Source organism: Phlebotomus papatasi, chromosome 2 (assembly GCF_024763615.1).
Source record: "Phlebotomus papatasi isolate M1 chromosome 2, Ppap_2.1, whole genome shotgun sequence".
NCBI classification, from domain to species: domain Eukaryota; kingdom Metazoa; phylum Arthropoda; class Insecta; order Diptera; family Psychodidae; genus Phlebotomus; species Phlebotomus papatasi.
Window position 1 is genome coordinate 57,224,270 of NC_077223.1, and position 20,078 is coordinate 57,244,347.

General features: G+C 32.4%; 1 protein-coding gene across 6 annotated transcripts in view; it reads right to left on the reverse strand.

Moving 5' to 3' along the window:
- Nucleotides 1-20,078, reverse strand: part of LOC129801862 (PTB domain-containing adapter protein ced-6) — a 59,801-nt gene that overhangs the window by 10,217 nt on the left and 29,506 nt on the right. For all 6 annotated transcript variants that reach the window (XM_055847250.1, XM_055847252.1, XM_055847249.1 and 3 more), the window contains exons 2-4: nt 10,996-11,173; nt 7,198-7,595; nt 4,513-5,129 (exon numbers count right to left, since the gene is read on the reverse strand). In XM_055847250.1, coding sequence (XP_055703225.1) covers nt 4,513-5,129; nt 7,198-7,595; nt 10,996-11,127 — 1,147 coding nt within the window. In that variant the 5' untranslated portion in view covers nt 11,128-11,173. The remainder of the gene's footprint in view (nt 1-4,512; nt 5,130-7,197; nt 7,596-10,995; nt 11,174-20,078) is intronic.

Here is a 20,078-nt window from a genome sequence, read left to right on the forward strand (position 1 = left end):
TCATCTCCTTGGCTACTGTATCTAAAGATTTTTAACCCTTCGATGTTTTTATCTTTATCAGAATCATGGAGTAAGGGAAAGTGGATTTGAATGCGGCAGCCTTTAAAATGTTTCAATTTTTCTCTTATTTTTCAAAGCAAAAATTCTACTTTATGAACAATAGTTAATACTATTAACTATTTTCTATCAATTTCGCTTAACAAAATGGATTTTTAGCTTTGGGAAATAAGAGAAAAATTAAAGCATTCAAAAACTGACCCATTCAAAGGCCTGTCACCTTCGCCTAAATTTCTTCTCAATAATTTGCAAAAACACTTTCAATTTGTTCTTTTAAAGCTTTTATACACTAACTAACAATCAAGAAAATTACATCTGCAGAACGTCAAACTCCCATATAAAATGCATATGGCAGTAACTGCCACTTGGTCCTTCTGAGTGCAGTTTTTTGTTTTTGCAATTTACATTAATATTTAATTTTATTAAAAATTTTAATACGAAAAAATAGTCAAATAAATTCTGCACGCAATCAATCAGGCCTCCAGGCGAAATGATATATTCTTCACTATAAAAAATTAAATTGAAAACTAAATTGGCAGCGGCTGACACTAGGGTCCTTCCAAGTGTTAATAGAATTTACAAAAATTGTTATTATATTGACGAAATGTAAATTCAAATGATCTGCACATTTATGAAAATTAACATTTACGGATTTACGAGAACTTTCATTTATGCCCTAAACGACTAATTCAATTAAATGACACAAGACGGAATGAAATTAAAGGATTTTGACTCGTCATAAAACAAGTTTTATTAAACCTTCAGGGAGCCTATAAATTGCACAATTGCAAATCAATGAAAGTGAGGTTGACTTTTCAAGCTATTGCAGAAATTAAATTGTGTTCGGTAAATAGGGGACACTGGGGCAAAATTTGTCAAAACGAAAATTTCAATATTCACTATTTTTTTTTTAAATAAAAGAGACTGAGGCTTGAAATTTTTTATTATAGATAGCCTTCATGAACCTTCTTAAACTTACAAAGTTTCAAGGGATTCGAAGAAGGATTATGTAAAATAAAAAATGATGAAATTTTGAGCCCTATTTTTGGAATATTTGGCTTACAGAAAATATCAATACTGATTAGCTCAATTTAAGCACATTTCTCGTTAAGATAGAGAAAAATGATCTACGACAAAGTTGTAGAGGAATAAACTTCCTGTAAAAATATGTCTATTTGATATTTTTAACGTTTGCGAGAGTAAAACGTCACAAATTATCCGAAGAGTGACAAAATTTACCCCATCAATTTTGAGAATCTCCACAAAATCGACTTTTAGAAAATGATTCGAAAATCAAATTTCTTTGGAGATAGACGAAAATAGTCTTCTGCAATGTTGTAGAGCAGTAAATTTCCTATAAGAATATGATCATTATAAAAAAACGTTTAAGTTTTCTCAGAGCTCGTGAAAGAATTAAATATGCGTTTTGACAAGTTTTGTCCCAGTCTCCCCTACATGATGAGACACACGATTAAAAAAAATTTAATACGGATAATTATTATTATTTAAAAGTAGGTCGGTAAATTATCATCCTTATTAATGGTTAGGGTAAGTCCAACCCAAGTCAAGTTTCTCTTTTAATGTGAAATAGAAAAGTAATCTAGGATAATATAAATATCCAACTTTCAATCCAATTCATGCTAGAGAGACTTTGGAATACTTTTATACATATTCTGTTTTCGGAAATATTTCTCTAAAACTCTTTTTTTGTTACTAGCACTAATGGTGGCGAATTTATTGAATTTGCGATGTTGAAAGAGCTCAAAAATTATTTCAGCAATCGAAATTATTTGTGTAATTGTAATTCTTGCAAATTCGAATGAATAAATCAAAATATTGTGAAAAATATTAGAGGAGACTGGGGCAAAAGTCACAAATCGAAAAATTCAAAATTTAATATCTTCCAAGGTAACAAAGATAGCTGCTCAAATTTTTTTCTATAGATAGCCTCCATAGACCTTCTTCAATGTCGTAAGTTTCTTAGAATTAGAACAAGGAATTTAGAAAATAAAAAATTTCGAAAATTTTAGCCCTATTTTTGAAATATTTTCCTTGCAGAAGATAACAATTATTACCTACTTATTTCCTAAAATTGATGCACTAGTGAATATTTTCTAAATAATTTGGATTTTTTGAATACGAATCCGCTATTTTTTTTTAGAATTTCACAAAAGTTCTTTTCTCCAGAGATCCTTTTATCAAAAATGGCCACTTGGGGTAAAAAGTAACAAAAGGTATAGAGCAAAAAGTAACAAAAAGCAAAGCAATTTCTGATGTCTCACGGCGAAAAGAAACGTCATTATCATATCTCGCCGCTTGTTGTTTGCATTGGTCAAACGATTTGCAGTCCTTTGTGTGTTTTTTTTCTAAAATAGCTTGAAAAGCGCTTTTCTCGTTTTCTCATTTTCTCGCAGAGAAAACGGTGTTTTACAAAGGTGTAGAAGAATAAATTTTCTATGAAAATATGTCCTCTAGGTATTTTTTCAAATTTACGGAAGCCCGTAATAAAACGAATCAAAATAGGATAATACCCCATGCTTGGTACTATTTGCCCCAACATTTTTGAGAATAGTCACAAAATTACCTTTTAGAAATCGGCTCGATAAACGTATTTCCTTACAAAATAGAGGAAAATTGCTTTCACAAAGTTGTAGAGCGGTAAATTTCCTATAAAACTGCGCTAATTAGAAATTTTCGAAGCTCTCGAGTAGCTTGTAAAAAAATAAAATATCCGTTTTGTGACTTTTTGCCCCAGTCTCCCCTATGGTAAAGTTTGAGCCCGATCTAAGGATATCAAATTTCGTAAAAAGTACAATAAAATGATCATAAAAGGTACAAGATCAGGGGTGGAATTATAACCGATGATGAATGATGATGTTCGATAAATTTATGTCTTTTAGATTAAACGAATATCGACTTTTTACGCATTGTTTTACCATTCATCGTGACATTCTTAAAAGAATGTTACTGTTGATAAATATATAATATATGATAAATAAATAAATATAAAAATAAATAATGTTGATAAATATAAGTTACGGAAAGTCCTGGTAGGGTGGAATCACCAGTTCTCGCCAGTGCCCCACTTCTCGCCACTTACATTGAAATCGCTATTTTTCGCAATTTATGAAATAAATGAGTCGCAATTTTTTTGTATTGTTTCTGCTTCTACGCATAGAATCGAAAAATAATAATTATTCGTTTTGGATTCACGATTTTGATCACTTTTTAGAGCAATATTTTAAGCAAGTGCATCGAATCCAACATCTCTTACCAAATAATGTACTAAGTGTCGTTAAATTTTCATCAGGACAAAAATACCTATTTGGGTAAATAATTTGTCTATTAAATATTTAATTGCACTTGTGGAATACATAAAATTTGTATTTAGTCAATTAATATTTCATTTTATATTAGTTTTGTATAAAAATGAGGCATGGCGAGAAGTGGTAATATTCTGGAATTGATTTTACCACCTGTCGCCATATCTTTTCAATAGGCGACGCTAACTTCACTTCGTACATTCTCAGTTGTCAAATCTGCATTGTTTACTTTCTGCAAAAGCCCCATAATTTGATTTCTCAAATAAAAGTGAAGAAAAATCATTTAAAGAGAGTAATAATAAAGTGATCACAAGGAAAGAGAAATGGTGAATGTATTCTTTTCATAGCATTGCCTAAAATAACCGAGTGTGGTTCTTTTCAAGTGGGTGGCGAGAAGTGGTTACAAATTTTACAAAACTGGCGAAAAGTGGTAAAAAGTGGCGACGAAATGGTTATTTTTGCATTATTAATAAAAATCAGTTTTTTAAGTAGTCCAGCGTTATGTTCTAGGATTATTGTTTTCACGTATCTAGAGCCAATACATCTAAGTAACTTTGTGTCAAATTTGACTTATCTTGTAACAAGGATTCAAAAGTTATGATTAAATGAATTTAATTTTTTCCTAAACATGGCGATAGCCGGTTATTCCACCCTATCGTTTAAATTTTTCCGAATCGACAGTCGATAGTATCGAAAATAAGTTATCATGTCACCCCAGATTACATTTCTATCAGTTTCTGACTAATTCGTCTCTTGACTTATGCCAAAAAACGGCTTAGTTAGTGGAAATCTGATGGGAATAGTCTAATCATTATTTTGATTATAATAATGCTAAGTCGTCTTTCGGCTAAAGTCGTAAGTATGTTTAGGGTATAAGGTGCAATGGAGTATTTTTGAACAAAACCTAATTTTATACTTAGGATTTCTTCACTGTTTAAGACAAAGAGAAAAAAAATAAAAACAAGTGTAAGCCCTAAAATCGTGAGTACTTTTTAGTGTTTTTATTATTTTGACTATCTGAAATAGTAAGGAAAATTCTCTAATCAACATTATCACATTATAAATCTACTCCTGAAATTTCCTTGTCGCTGGTCTTAACCGTAAAGAAGATAAAGACAAAATTAATACTTACGCAGTGGCGGCGTAACGGCCTGCACGCCAGCGTTTCCGTTGAGGCCGTTAGTGAGGGTCGTACCGTTGCTATTGCTACTGGCAAATAGTTGCTGGCCCAGTGTTTTGGGTGGCTCAAAGCCAAACAGATCATTGGTGATTTTATTGCCATTGGACATTTCACTCTCACTAGCTCTGGGATCGAAATCACTGTCAGAGTCTGAGTTGAGCAGGAGTCCCTCAAGTTTGGTGCCTACACTGGGCTTAAATGCCTCCAATGTGCTATTGATCTGATTCTGCAGATTGCGCGGCGGGACGATGGGCGCAAAGTGTTTGGGTGACGTCTCAATTAACAGCTGATCATCATTGCAGGGTGCCGATACATCAATTCCCAAATCAGGAGTCTTCTTCCCATTCATTGCCGTTGTATGATTATCCAGGCCATTTTCTTGGGCCGGCACCTCAAGGATATCCTTGAGCCCAAGACGAATCAGCAGGCGATCTAAATCACTCTTGGGCAGAATCTCAGCCAGTTCCTTCAGTCGCTGCCTGTACAGTGTAACTGTCCTTTCCAACTGCTTATTCTGTTGCTGCAATTTGCCCATTTCCGTAAACTTTCCATTTTCATTCATATACCGCCTGTGGAGTTATATCAGAGAATCAAATTGGAACTTTGTAAAGAAGAACAAGACAATCTAATAAATAACCATAAGGGAAGTTCTTAATGTCGAAAAATTGGTATGGAAGCAAATTATTTAATAATTAAATATTTAAACATAAATTATCTTATTTCTGATATAATCTTCGCAGTTTTTTTTACATAGCAGGATGATATTTATTATTTGCTGTTGTGTAACTGTTTTAAACTTCGGCCAGTTTGCAATTTCGGCCACTTCTTTTATTCCTCAAATTTTCATGATTTTTTAGTTTTTTTCATACCCTGTAAATTGTACAATGCAAAAATTAACAAAAAAATTACACTTCGACGAATAAGATGATGCGAAAAAGACTTTAAAAAGATTCCGGAAGGGCAAGGATCTATGACAATCAAGGTGGTCGAAATATTATTCAAAGCTATATCTAAATTTGTAATCATTTTAAAAATTTTTAAGAATGATTTTAAAGAAAATAAAGACGATAAACTAACTACAGGGTGGCTGAAAAAATGCAACAATTTTCAGAACGCATAGCTGTCAAACCGCTGGTGATAGCGGTTTCATATTTTGCATAGTGGTGGTTCATTTTATTGGTTAAAGGCCTATAAAAGCATTTACGATAATATTTTGTAAAACTTTTTTAAACCGTAATGGAACTCAAACGTGACAATTTAATGTCGCTATATTTTGCAGGAAATGCGGAAGCACCTTTTTTTGTTAGGGCTCTTTAAAACCCTGAATGTAATTAAACTTTCCGTTTTTCGAAATATAACTTGGTACAGGGATACTAGTAGTATTTTAAAATGCTTTGGTGGCGGTCTAAAAAAATTGCTTCCTCGCTAGTTATCGTTCTTAAAGTGAAGGAACAAATTGAACGAAATCTGCGTCACATCTGCAAAGAAACGATCTACGAGACGCACAGATCGCAAATAACCATAAAATAAATATTGTTAAAGGACCTCTATATGAAGCCTTAAAAATCCTGAAAAGGACGAGCTTTCATCGACCCTCAAAAAAAAGTTATATGCTCGATCGACGAAGGAGTAAATTCGCTTGCAGGTTCATGGTCAATTCCAGAATGTCATTTTTTTTCTGATAAGAAAAATTTTCAATTAAGCAATTGATGTTCAAACAAAATGATTGTGTCTATCTGAAGGAAAGATCATACGATAATTTAGACGTTCGAATGACCACCGGAAGTCAAGGACCACATTTTTGAAGGTCTAGACTTCCTTGAAGACAAATTATCGCTTTCCACTGAGGTTTTTAGGCTGTACCGTTAAAACGAATGCCAATGTGTTTCTGGAAATTGTCCTGGAAAGAGTGTTGGAGTTGTGGACAAACAAAAATTTTAGTAAGAAGTAATGGAAGTTCGATCAAGACTCGATAACGTCGCAGAAATCACGCGCCGAATAAGATTTGGCTAGAAAAAACGTGTCGTACTTCATTTTTGTAAAACAACGACCTCCACAATTCTTCGATGCAAAATCGTTTGACTTCTCCAAGAGGGACATTTTGTTGGTCAAGGTTAGGACTAAAAAGTAGCAAAGTATCGATGAGCTGAAGGCAGCCATTCCTCGTGAATAGCAGCAGGATATTCAGAAGCCTGACATTCGTGCAAACTACGATAGCACTTCCGACAGACTAAAGACCATAGTTAAGTCAAAATAAGATCGTATTGAACAAAACCGATAATATTCTAAAATTTTGATGTATTTACTACATTTTTTCTTTATTTAAAAAAAGTTGAACAAAAAATGAGGATAATACAGCGCTTTAGTTTGTTGCATTTTTTTCAGCCACCCTGTACAATTTTCCAAAAAATCACTCCTTAAAAAGAAGTAATAAAAAAATCAATTTGTATTAAAAATATAATATTACATTTTAAACTTAATACTTTGGCATTTACATGCAACTATGTCGAAATTTGGTACAGTTACAATAAGCAATTGAGCTATTTACATGGAGAATTCTTTTGATAGTGCCAAATAATCAATCAAAGAAAAAGTATTGTAATAAGAATAAATTATAGTATTTCAGAGGATGCTCACCTGTACGCTAAATCAAAGGCCTGCCCAATAGTGAGTGTGATGTCCGAGGCTGACTTGCTAGAAATAAACACAAAACACTCGTGACCCTCTTCACTGGTCGGCGTTGTGTCGCCATTAGCCGCGGCACCAGTTTTGGCAATGAAACTGAAGAATTTCTTAACACCCTTCTCATCAGCACAGTAGGAGATTTTGTAGAGCGGGAATTGATGCAGGATAGTCTGTGTACGTGGCTCCTGAATTGCTACACCGTCTATGCTCACGGTGATTTCCAATTTCTTGGCCTTTACATTGGCACCCCCTTCCGCCTTCTTCATCTGCTGTGCAAACTGTAGTCGACGAATGGCATCCTTCACCACCTCAATCCCCTTCGCCTGTTCCACTGGGCAGCTTCCCAGGAACTACAAAAACAGAAAGTAAATATACTGATGAAACAATTGTTTTCATTGTGGGTGCTTATTCCCTAACGATTTCCAAAGTATTTTCCATTTAGTCATAACTGCAAATAATTTTTACAGTTTATCTCTTTAATAGGAAATATCAGTAAAATAACTAATAAAAATTAAACAATTTCTTGATAATTGGTAAGAATTCCAGTAAAACATTTCGAATAGCAATAAACATTTTGCAACTGATAAAATGCAAATAGCACTTTGAATTAAATCTGTTTCAATAATTGTTCAGATAAAACGAATAGTCAGTAACATTTTATAATTTTGTGTATTTAATTATTCTATGGGATTATGTTTAATTTGCAGTTTTAATTATTATTATACTGTTTTGTTTAATTTATTGTAATACTCACGCTTTATTTGCAAATTTATAATGTGAGTTTTCAACGAAATTATACCGCGAAAAAAATTACATGCATAATTTCCTTATGGAATTGTGTGTTTTATTTTCAATTTAAACCCACCGTTTAGCAAAATTTGCTAAATATTTCAATTACACAAAAATTTATCGTAATTATCTCAATTATATAATAAAAAGCTATGACTGTAATGTTTACAATACTTATTAGAAATATATTTAATTCTAATTTGAGTCGAATTTGATTTATGCATTAGCTGTCGGTTGGATCACCAACTGGGCTATCTGCATTTGCTTTGTATTTATATTTATTGCAAGCAACGCATTTGCTACATAAAATTTCCAACAAATGAAGATACAAATGAAATGCAAATAGCCCAGTTGCTGAACCAATCAACGATATTTTGGCAAAGATAGTTTATTATGAATCCAAAATGTAAATCGACGGTTCTATAATCCACATTATTCTATTTCAGAATCTCAAATATTTGATGACTACCAAATTTTAACGCCAGTATAGAGATTATTTCAAAAGTTTCATAAACTAAAAGCATGCTTTTATCAAAAATTTGGAAAAGATGATTTTTAAGTAATATTTTAGTATGCAATGTAATAATTTCATGAAATCAATCCTTTCAAAGAGTTTAACACTTAAGCGTATACTTCAGGAAAAAAAAGATATAAAAAATTTCATTTATAGATCCTTTCAAGAAGGCGTCATATTGGCAGGAATTCTAATAAGAACGTGGAAGGAACTCTCTTGGGAGCCTTTTGAGACACTGTAGTGGTGACATTTTTACTGTATGACGGTAAAACATCTCAGAATGTGATTTTTTAGCCATATAAAAAAAAACGATTTAGCTTTTGTAATCGGGTCTCCTTCTGAAAATTTTTCATAAAATAAGAATTCGTACTCAGAACATTACACAGTTTCAGCAATCCTTGTGAGCAAAAATGGGAATAAATCAAAATTTAATTGAATTTCCTAAGGAAAATTGACTAGAATTCGATACCTTAACAAAGTATCAAACAATAAAATATAATCTAACAAAGGTTTGAAATAAACCTTTTGAAAATATGGGTAACATTTAATCCCTCAAAAGATCATAAAACGGTAAAAATTAACCTTAAATAAGCAGTTTTACAAAATTATCTCATTAAATTTATTTATTTGTAAGGGGTGGGGCAGTTTCACACAGTTAAACTTCTTATTAAGGCTCATTTGCTAAACGTACATGAGACATATTTAAATAAATTAAACCCAGTTAGTTTCTTTTCGATATTGGCTATTTAAATTATGTAAACACAATTCATATATAATCATTTATATTCCAAAAATGTGTATCTTCGAAAGTAATGCCTTCCCTAATTATTTACAGCTAAAAAAAATAGAATAAACACGATTAGTAATAAATCTGTTGAAAGTGAAGGGCTAGTAATGGGAGCAATTCGCTAAATTCCTCTAAAGGCACCCAGAAGAAATTGTTTTGCCAAACAATCTCCAGTTGGGATGACTTCATATTGATTTTCATCAAAACTGTGTGACAGAGGCTTCAAAAACTATTTTGAATTATTGAAGGTCAAAGGTCAACCACTTTGGAGTGCCCATTTTCCAATCGATTTGCTTAAATTTGGAATTTTTGGAAAGGTACTGCAATGTCGAACCCGGCTGCATCGGTCTTCATCGGTAATGAACCGGTTAAGTACTGATTTTTGAATAATTTTACATTCCCTATAACTAACATCCCCTAAAAACCATGTTTTTTCGGGTTTTTCTCAAAATTGGCCCAAGCAGAAAATTCGTCATTTTGAATTATTAAAGGTCAAAGATCAATCACTTTGGAGGGTCCCGTTTTGAACCAGTTTGGTTAAATTTGGATTTTTTGGAAAGGCATTGAAATTTCGAACCCGCCTGCATCGATCTTCATCGGTAATGAATCGGCTAAGTACCGATTTTTTGATTTTCTAATGCTTTATGATTTATGAATCAATTTGATCTCTAGTAAACCAGTAAAGCACCAAAAGATCACGCGAAAAACTAATTCACGATGAGCTCTATCTCGTGAATTCGAGCATTGTACAAAGCTGGGACGCGTTGTCATCTTTTTTTTAAACTTACATCCTTTTAGGAAAAATTTTATGCTAGGAAATAATAAATGTTTTGGAAACTTGCGAACGAATTTAAGAATATATGAATACTTCCCGCCCTTCCCACATAAATAAGATTACTTAATAGCTGTTAATGCTTTTAAATATTTTCATAACCTTTAATTCACAATTCTATCTTCTTCAGTCAACTTTTCAACATTCCATATTAAGTGTTTAAAAGTTACACTTAATATTATGCCTCAGTATAATATGCAAAGAAGTCTTTGAAAATGAAATAGCAATGAGGCACTATTAAACATTTATACAGTGCACTTCAAGGTGATTCAAAACACTTATGCATTTAGCTTTAATCAAATTTCCTTCACCTTTAATATGAGATGAATGACATGTAGAAATGCTTTTAGAAAAAAAATGCAATTATGAGAAAAAGCTACAATTTGTCAATGTTTTGTATTTACGTATAAAAAATGTCTCTTTAGCATTATCAGTAAAACATGAGACAATGTAAAAAAAAAATACTGTCGCACATTTAAATAATCTCGCTCAAAGTTTAACATTTTTATCAGCTTTCATGGAAATCCAAACATTAAAAAAATATATTTATGTAAATATCCAATTCTTTGTGCATGATGATTCAGATGAGAAATGTGGGAAAATTAAAACCGTTTTAATAAAAAATAAACCGCTCGAAAAGCCTTGAGTGGGGTTTATTGTCTGAATAACTACAGACAGAAGACTCAACTTTAATTATCATGTCGCTTATCAGTTCTCTGTCAATTCTATTATGCATGAGAAAGTGATGCATGTCGCTCTAAATTTTTGCAAAAAAGAAAGGGTTTTTTTTTTCTTTCAACGATAACAAGAAATACTTGTTATACTTACTTTGACTAGATAGGCAACGTGACCATTGACAAGAACATCCGGTGCATGGAGCCAGTTTCTCTTGCCGGACTTTGTATCGCTCCCATTCTGATTAGCACCATTCTGTTTATTCCAAAACATAAGCGTAGACATAATGGCTTCTCTCTCTCTCGTTCGTTACACTTCCTGGTTCACTAATCTGCAATTGAAACAAAAGAGGAGAAACATTATTATAATTGTTGTTGATGCAAAAGACACGACAATGTGAAAATTTCTTTAGTAACTTTTGGGCATGTGACTTTGACACACTAATTGCTTTGAATATCAATTTAAATTCTTCTGTACTGGCACAATTTTATAGTAATTCATATAGTACTTCGCTTCAACAATAAGCCATTGAGGTACAAATACTTCCGACAAAACCATATTTGGACAACTGTTAAAGACCCATTTAAAGTATTGTTTTGGAGAAATTTTTCAAAGTAAAAGTTCTTCACATTGAGACTTTTATTATTTTTTTTACTTCATATTTTCAAAATATTTAGGGGAGGCTTTGATCGTTCGCACATACGCTACCTTCAGACACTTCATATTTCTCCCATATTCCTTTATGAATCTCACATATGGCTATATATTGTAATAGCTAACCTTAAATCCCATCTTTCCTGAAAAAATTGAGAGTCTAATCCTTTTTTCCTAGTTTCAGGAAACAAAAAATAAAAACAGGTCCAAAACTGTAATTTTGCTGTGCAATATTTCATACGATTGTGCAGAATTAATATCACTTTTCTGAAAAACTACTATCACAAAGGGTAGAAGGGTTATTAGGAATCAGATTTATGTAAAAATCTTTTAGGCTGAACAGGCACTTTTTGTGGGTGGAACAAAATTCACAAACTTGACTCAGATTCATCGATCGCATATAGAAGACTGCTTCTTTCAGATATTTTCCAGGAAACTTCATTTTAGATACGATCCCTCATATTCACATCTATTGTAATCTACCGATTTGATCCACCACTAAAAAGGAAAACTTAAAAATCGTAAAGTTGATAAACAAGAAGTAATTTGACTCAAATAGGCTGCAGTTGAGTAATTATTAAGCAATTTTGCATTTCTTTGATATAAAAATATTTTTCAAGCTTGCACAAACTGAATGTGCAATGAAAGAATCACATCTGCAATAAGCTCATACAGTTTACAACTGGTTTTTTGACAATCTTTGACATAACCTCACTATTGTGTTGTTTTGCATGACAAAGAAAAGAAATTGTCCGTGAGAAGCTGTTTTGTGAAAATTTTAGCTTGTTCACCTGCTGAAGCTCAATATCTGAGCTAAATCCCGATTCCTGCAGCTGCAGGAACAGAGAAATCTTCAATGGTGCGCATTCAAACGTTTTTGTGCATATCCGGCTCCGTGGAGGAATGGTGGAATCTTGTGTGGTCTTCTCGCTTGCAGAGTTTTAGTCAATTTTTAGCTTTAAAAACTTATTGATTCGTGTAAATTTGGTGATATTTGGACTTTTTAAGAAAGTATTCATCAGATTTAACCGTTTCCGGAGTGAAATTCTCGTAGAACCAATCAAAAAAATGGTTCTTAATGTCAATAAAACATCTCTCAGAAAAGTTCCAAAAAAGTGATATTAAAATGTTTTATTCTATATAAAAATGGTTTAATCAAGTAGATTAGAGTTCCCTTTAAACAATGATGTGCAACTTTTAGTGTCCGGTGCAAAATTTACGGTGAAAATGGGGTGTTCAATGATGGCGTGAATCGTGTGCGATAATAGAAACTTGATTCATCTATCGGATAAATCGCCATTAAATTTTCATTTTCCTCTGGAGGAAAATCTAAGGATTTCCTGGAATTTTGTTTGGTGGGATTATAAACCTTATAAGTAAGACATTTTTTTGGCATAGTTGGAGAATCCATACAGTTTGCATGGTAGTCAGAAAAAATCACTGAACTTGAACATCATTTTTGTATGCGAAAGTTCAAAGCCTCCCCCTATTAAAACTTCAAAAGAAACTTTTCCGACTAAGAATTTTTTTTTTAGTGATGATAGAGTAAGACCAACATATTGATAGGGGAATGGTAGGCTAATTTCGTCTATCGTGATATTTTCCTACATCTTTGAGCGGTTTGTTTGCATTTGATTTACAAACCCTAATGGCCTCTACACACTAGAGAAATTTATGTCAATATTGAAGAGTTTTTCTTACAAAAGCGTAGGGAATTTGCTTCAATATGGACATAAATTTCTCTAGTGTGTAGGAGCCATAAGGACAAACGATTTGAGGTAACGACATGAAGTACTTATGTGATCTATCATAATCACATAAATTGTAAGTTCTTTAATGGCCTCTACACACTAGAGAAATTTATGTCCATATTGAAGAGTTTTTCTTACAAAAGCGTAGGGAATTTGCTTCAATATGGACATAAATTTCTCTAGTGTGTAGAGGCCATAACCCTTTAAGGACGATTAGGTAACCGGTGAGCAAAAAAACAAAATTTTTCCTTCGGACATCTAAAATGTTGCTCTAAAGTCAGGAAAAATTATTTTTTCGGGCCCACGATTTTTGACCCTCTCGTCTTTATAGGGTTGAGTCAACTCAAAGATCAACAACTTTTTTACAAGATTTCGTTTATTCGTTATAGAGAAAATGCTCGGAATTATAATATTCCAACACACAATAATGATCTCTGCACTTTCCAACATCATCATATAATACAAGAGATCATTTCCGATACAGAATAATAAAACTTTCGTTGAAGATGGAGCCATTGGCATATGAACAACTATAACAATAAAATCACGCAATTTTCCTGTAATTTATCAGTTTTGTTATTAACTTCTTCGCATCTCACTTCACTCTCAATAGAATGATTAAGTTCACATGTTTTGCTACAATTAATTTAAAAAACGGAACGTCGATCGATATAATCGTTTGTGTGTGTTTAGGTGGAAAAAGTGCAATCAATTGCCAGTATGATTTTCTATATTAAATAATTCTTCAAATTCTCACGCCTGAATTGATGAGAGATGCATGTATTGCCTTTCAACGAACTAAAATTAACTAATAAAAGGTGGGATTTAGTGGTAAAATTTCATACGCGACAAATGAAGTAATTTTCTGCAATGTTTTTTTTTTTAATAATATCTTTTGCTCAATATGTGAGTTTCTTTTTCCTCGATCTCCAAAGATATTTTTAGACTAAAAGCCAGTGGTTTTACCGTATTTGGACACTCTCTGTCATAAAATGTTCATTTCTTCAAGAAAAAGTTATGATAACTCTATCGTGTAATGTCTCAACGGACTAAAGAAAATTTTCCCACAGCATGAGAAATGAAAAATCCGATGCTGTAAGCCACAAGTGGTTTACATGTTTTTTGGTCTAGGGAAAAGTAAAGTCTAGTTATTTGTTCATAGCCTGAATAAATCTATCAAGATCTCGAAGACATTTCTAGTAAACCCAAACATGACCATATTTGGTTGAGATATATGCTCTCTTAAAGCCTTTTGACCTTGAAAAACCGTTATAAGGAATGATTCAAGGACATAGTTGTGAACAAAACGACGGCCAAGAAAATATCCAATAGGGTAAAGTGGTACAAGTTGGACAGTGGTACAAGTTGACAATGATACAAGTTGGACAGGGCTTTTTGTCTTTATAAATTTACTACTTCATTTTTATTTATATATTTTTAATGCTTTAGTTTTATAATTTGGTTCCTTGTGCTTCAAAACAAATTTTGTACTGTATTTATCAAGAAAAAAGCCATGTTCAACTTGTACCGGCGAATTGTCCAACTTGTAACACTAATTCCAAATTATACACTTTACCCTACATGAAAATGAAAATAAATAAATATAGTACGATAAATAGTCATTAACACCTTCCGCATAACCTTTTAGATCAGGAAAAATTCATGAAATCAAAATTCACCATACTTAGTTTCTAAATTGCTTTGAATTTGTCTATTTCAGTCTTGCGAACTTAAAATTAGGTTGAACTACTACTAAACTGATTTTTTTTGACGCTCAAAAGAGAATGCGTAAGAGTGAGATAGACATTAATATAAAAAATGCTTGAGAAAGAATTAAGGAATTGTGATTTTAATTTCACGAAGTTCATCTGATTTATGTGCCGGAGCCATAACAATCCATTAATAACTTTAAAATTATCATTTCATTATCATCAACATCAAGAAAGAATCCACCAATATCATTCACATTCCATGTTCGAAATTGCACATTTTAACTTTCTGAAATTTCTTCAATTCACTAAAATTCAGATATGGAAAGGCTTTCAGACTTCGCAGATACTCTGGCTTCGAACATTTCGTGCTTTTCCCATATTTCTTTAATGAATCTTACTTATTTTTTAAGTTATTGTGTGACCTGATACTAGCTATTAAAATTTATTCCCATTGATAGGTCAGATTCATTAAAGAAATATGAGAAAATGTGGAATACTCGAAGACAGTATACGTGCAAATCCTGAAAGCCTTCCCCTGGATTGATTAACATTAAGATCAGGAAAATTTAATTTTTTTTATCAATAAAACTTGATTCTTTGACTTAAAATAATGAATTTTAATATAGGAGAAACTGGGGCATCACCAAACATGGAGAACTACTGACCACAGATTTTTGTTTCTAAACTATTATACAGTGTCGATCATTTTTTCTACACTGAGAGAAATCCGAAAAAGCTCAAATAACATTCCGGAAATATTTATTTTACCCTGCAGTATTGATCCGAAATCGGTGTAAATATTATGCTTTTTAGGTGTATTAGGGGTTAAAGCTACCCTTTTCATGTTAATTTTACCCTTAAAAAGGTGTAATATTAACATTAAAAAATGTTGATATATTTACACCTAAAAATATTAATGTTATGAGGCAAAAAAGGTAATCGCATCCCGTTTTTTTCTCAGTGTATGAATTCATAAAAGTCTCATCCTCTGAAGTCTAATATCTAATTAAAAATCGCAGTGTTCGGTACTATCCCGTGTACGGAGGCGCCCCAGTTTCCCCTATTTGTGATTTTTACATGACTATAAAAAGTGTCAAATATTTCATAAAAATAAATAGAAATAGAAATATAAATAAAAATAATAGAGTTAAATTTTGAAATTTTTGTAGATTCCTATAGAAATATGTAATTATTTGTTAGTAGAGATATAATTCGTTAATAGGAAATACTTAATCAAAGAATTTTCTTGCATTTCCTTGCTTAACAAAAAATTCACAAGGATATTCTATAGCATAAATTTTCACGCTAACCTTCCTTAAATCGACTCAAATCTATTATAATTTATTATTGTTTTATAATGTACTGTCGTGATCACGATCACTATAAAAACATAATAAAATCCTGCAGTTCTAGACACTATTCTCGATGTTATAAAAAGTTGATTCTAAATGATCACGATCTAAAAAGGTCACGGAATAATGTTATTTTTTAATCATCACATAATGCCAATCCTTATTATAAAAATTTTATTTCTAGATATAAAAAAACTAAGATAATAATCATGTTACATCTTCTCACGATCAATTGAAAAAAAAAACTACGACGATCATGAAAAGAAATTATGCAATAAAAAAACCTTTTAGTATTAAGATAGTGAAGATCAAGGACTTTAGAGAATTTTCAGTATTAAAAAAGCTTAAAAATTTTCCACTACACTGTTTACGATCAAAGATCACCTCTCAAAAAAAATTAATTTTTCATGATTAAAAAAAACAACACAATTTAATTAGATCAATCGTATAAAATTTAACTTTATAATAATGTTTTTCTTCGCGTTATAGAAATTGTTCGTCACAGCCTTGATACTCTTTTTTAACACTTCCAAAGATTTCATCGAGCTTTCAATGTCCCTTATGCAATATTGTTTCTTTTTTTTTCAATTTTTACATTTATTTCTTCACACACTATGACTTTCACAAGTCTCGACGATTTGGTTCACTTTTGTGGTGTTTCTAGTAAATCTAATGTTTTTTTTTTGGTAGGGATGACTTAGAGGCTACTTGTGGAGCTCTAAGTCCCTGAATTTTTTATTTAGTCATCGAGAGAGAGAAGATCACAGAGAAAAAAAAACCTTCTTGTCTATTTGAATTGTTGCTATAGAGTTCTCTATTTAATTAGACATCGAGAAATAACCAATTTTTGCACGGTGCTAAACGGAAGAATAAACATTTTTTTTATGAAGGAGTCTGCACTCAGAAGTTTCGGTACAAAATCAGCCAAAAATCCTCCCAACAATGGTCAAAAACAAGGAAATGAGTCATCACAGAGTGATCGCATAGTGCTGATCTTGTAGTGATTTCCCCACTTTTTAGTCCCAAGAAGGTGAATTTGGCGATGGAAACCAGTTTCCTGGTCTTGATCTTTCACTCTGAGGATCGCACACACTTCTCGCGCTTTTGTCGTGGGCCACAAAATTGATCACAAAAAGATCGCGCAATGATCACGATCGTGACCACAAACAATAATGGGTGAAACTTTCGCGCGCGGGTGTTTCCATCTGAAAATGGCACTTCTTTTGCATACAAATTGTTTCCTTTCATTAGGCGGGAAGAGGAAACAGTGTCATCTCTGTAATGCTTTTGGCTCTTTTTTAAGTTCAAGAGAAAGATGTCACACATGTTTCTTTCGCCACAAGACATTTCTTTCTTCTCAAGAACACACCTTAAAATTTGTGATATTCTCCTATGGAAAGAAACACTATTTTTGGCCAAAAAAAAAAGAAAATTGCATTTGCTTTTGTGATTAGAATCAGCACTATGTAAATTCTGCAAAATTTTGCTCGAATGTCTGGCAAAAGACTCAACTGAGTTTCCGCAAAATAATTTTGCTGAATGAATATGGCATGAAAAACTGCTATGGAAGGCACATTTTTGTCACAAAATGTCTCCGGCATAATTTTGCGCTTTTGCAGACAAAATATATTGAGTTCAAGGTATTTTGAGTCTTACTTCCGGAAATAAATGGTTAATTCTTCAGCAAAAATTTTCCACAATGAGAAATTGAGAAGGTTCAAGAAAGTACAGTCCTGCATTTTTTTTTACATCACCCAAATTGTTGTACTAAAAATAGTTTCAATGTGTGGGATCATGTCGCTGGATCGTGCACTGTTTTGTCACCCACATTCAATAAGGCAAAAACATGATCGAATTTTATCATGAACAACCCATAAATTCAATCTGCTGGCTTATTTACGTGATCAACAGGCAATACACGGATTTTCTGCGGAAAAGTGTCAAGTTTCGATATAGTGATCATGCTGTTTGTTCAATCAATAGCAATGTGATCTTGTGCGATCATTGCCCTCAAGACTTCTTCCATCACACAGGTCTTAATTGTGATAATAAATTTTCTTAGTTTTGCTCTTCGCGACTAATCCACAGGAGGATAGTAAAGTAAGAGAATAGTCATTCAATAAGTTCAAGCATCCCACAAAGTATCTCAAATCTTCATATATTTCTATTCTAAAATTGATCCTCATGAGTCGCGAGGACCATTTGGCTTTTACTTAGAAAAGGAAAACATTCATTTTGGCAATAATTGTGTTGTCACCCAAAAACTGAGGATTGATGCAGAAACTTCTTATGGCTAGACTAGTACTTTAGTAACTGAGCTATAAAGGTCACAAACTCTGTTAAATTTGCCACACGACCTTAATCAATTGCATTGTGCACTTCAGTCGATTACTCTTAGGGGTTGCGAGATTTACAAACGTATAATTGATCCGGAATACTATGTTGATCATGGATTTTGGTTTTTTGTGGGAATATATTTAATTATAATAATTATAATTAATCAAATTCAGCATCTCTGATTTGAACGGACTGTCTAAATCTGCCTCGAAAAGAAGAGAGAAATTTTAATGCTTACTTATGTCAAAAATAGGGCCTAAAATGTTTGTAGATTTTTTTTTGGTATTTTTGGTGGTGCAGTTTGAACTGAATGCAGTTCAAAATACCTTTACTGCCAGATACTTGCATCATAGAGCGAGTGTTCTACCAACTTAACCCATTGAGTGCCTCTAAGGCAAAAAACGAAGAAATAAATATTAAAAAATGTAACAGGTAAATTTCTCAATGTGGTAACTGTGTCTATGCACTTTAAATGAAATAATGACAAACACTTGTTCTCTCAAGTAAATCCGGGTATAATTTCTTAAACTAACCATCAATAAGCTTATTATTCCAAATCCCAATTTGTTCGAAGTGTAATGGAACTAATTTGTCGTAATGTATTTACTAGAAAAATGAAATGACATAATTTCTGCTAAGAAAAACCACTGCAAAATTATTGTGCTTCTTTCCCACCATCCGTCAGAATAACCAGCTGAGATTAATTAGAACCAGTGGGATTTTTTTCTGGTATTGTGGCGACGATGGCAAAAAAAGAAATCACCCTGCCAAATCGTGACTTTTTTGTTATTTCTTATTTTCTATTTAAATCAAATCAATTTATAAGGCATTAAGTAACAATTGTGTGTGTATTATTGAATAAAATACATTTGAATTATCACAATTGAATAAAATTGGATAATTCACATCCATTGCGACAGTATTAAATTTTCAACATTATGGGGATCATGGTTTTACAAATTGTCTCCTCGCGACACTGTTTTTTTTTCTCTTTACTGATCCATTGATGGTCAAGCAGACAAAAGACCTTTGTTAAATTAACAAGAGTATCACTTGATTGAGCGCACCAGCAGTGGAAAAGGATTGAAGATCAGAATTGATATAATTAGGAACTTTTTATCAATGTCGCATGCAACCAATTTTTAACGAATTTCATGTGATTTATCACAGTATTTTTGCAATAAAAAAAACTTGTTGATTTTTTTTATGAAATTCAAAATTGAGCAATAAAAGTGTTATTTCTCAACTCAAACACAAACACAATCCTCACAATTTTTTTTTAAATTTTTTTTTTATATGAAAATCTCTTGCTTTACTGCGGTACAATGAAGAAATTTCCACAGCAATTATCTTGGTGCAAAAATATGATTGCAAGTAGCAGACAATGCAAAAGTTTCCTCTCATCGTCGCCAAGACCACAGTGAGTGAGA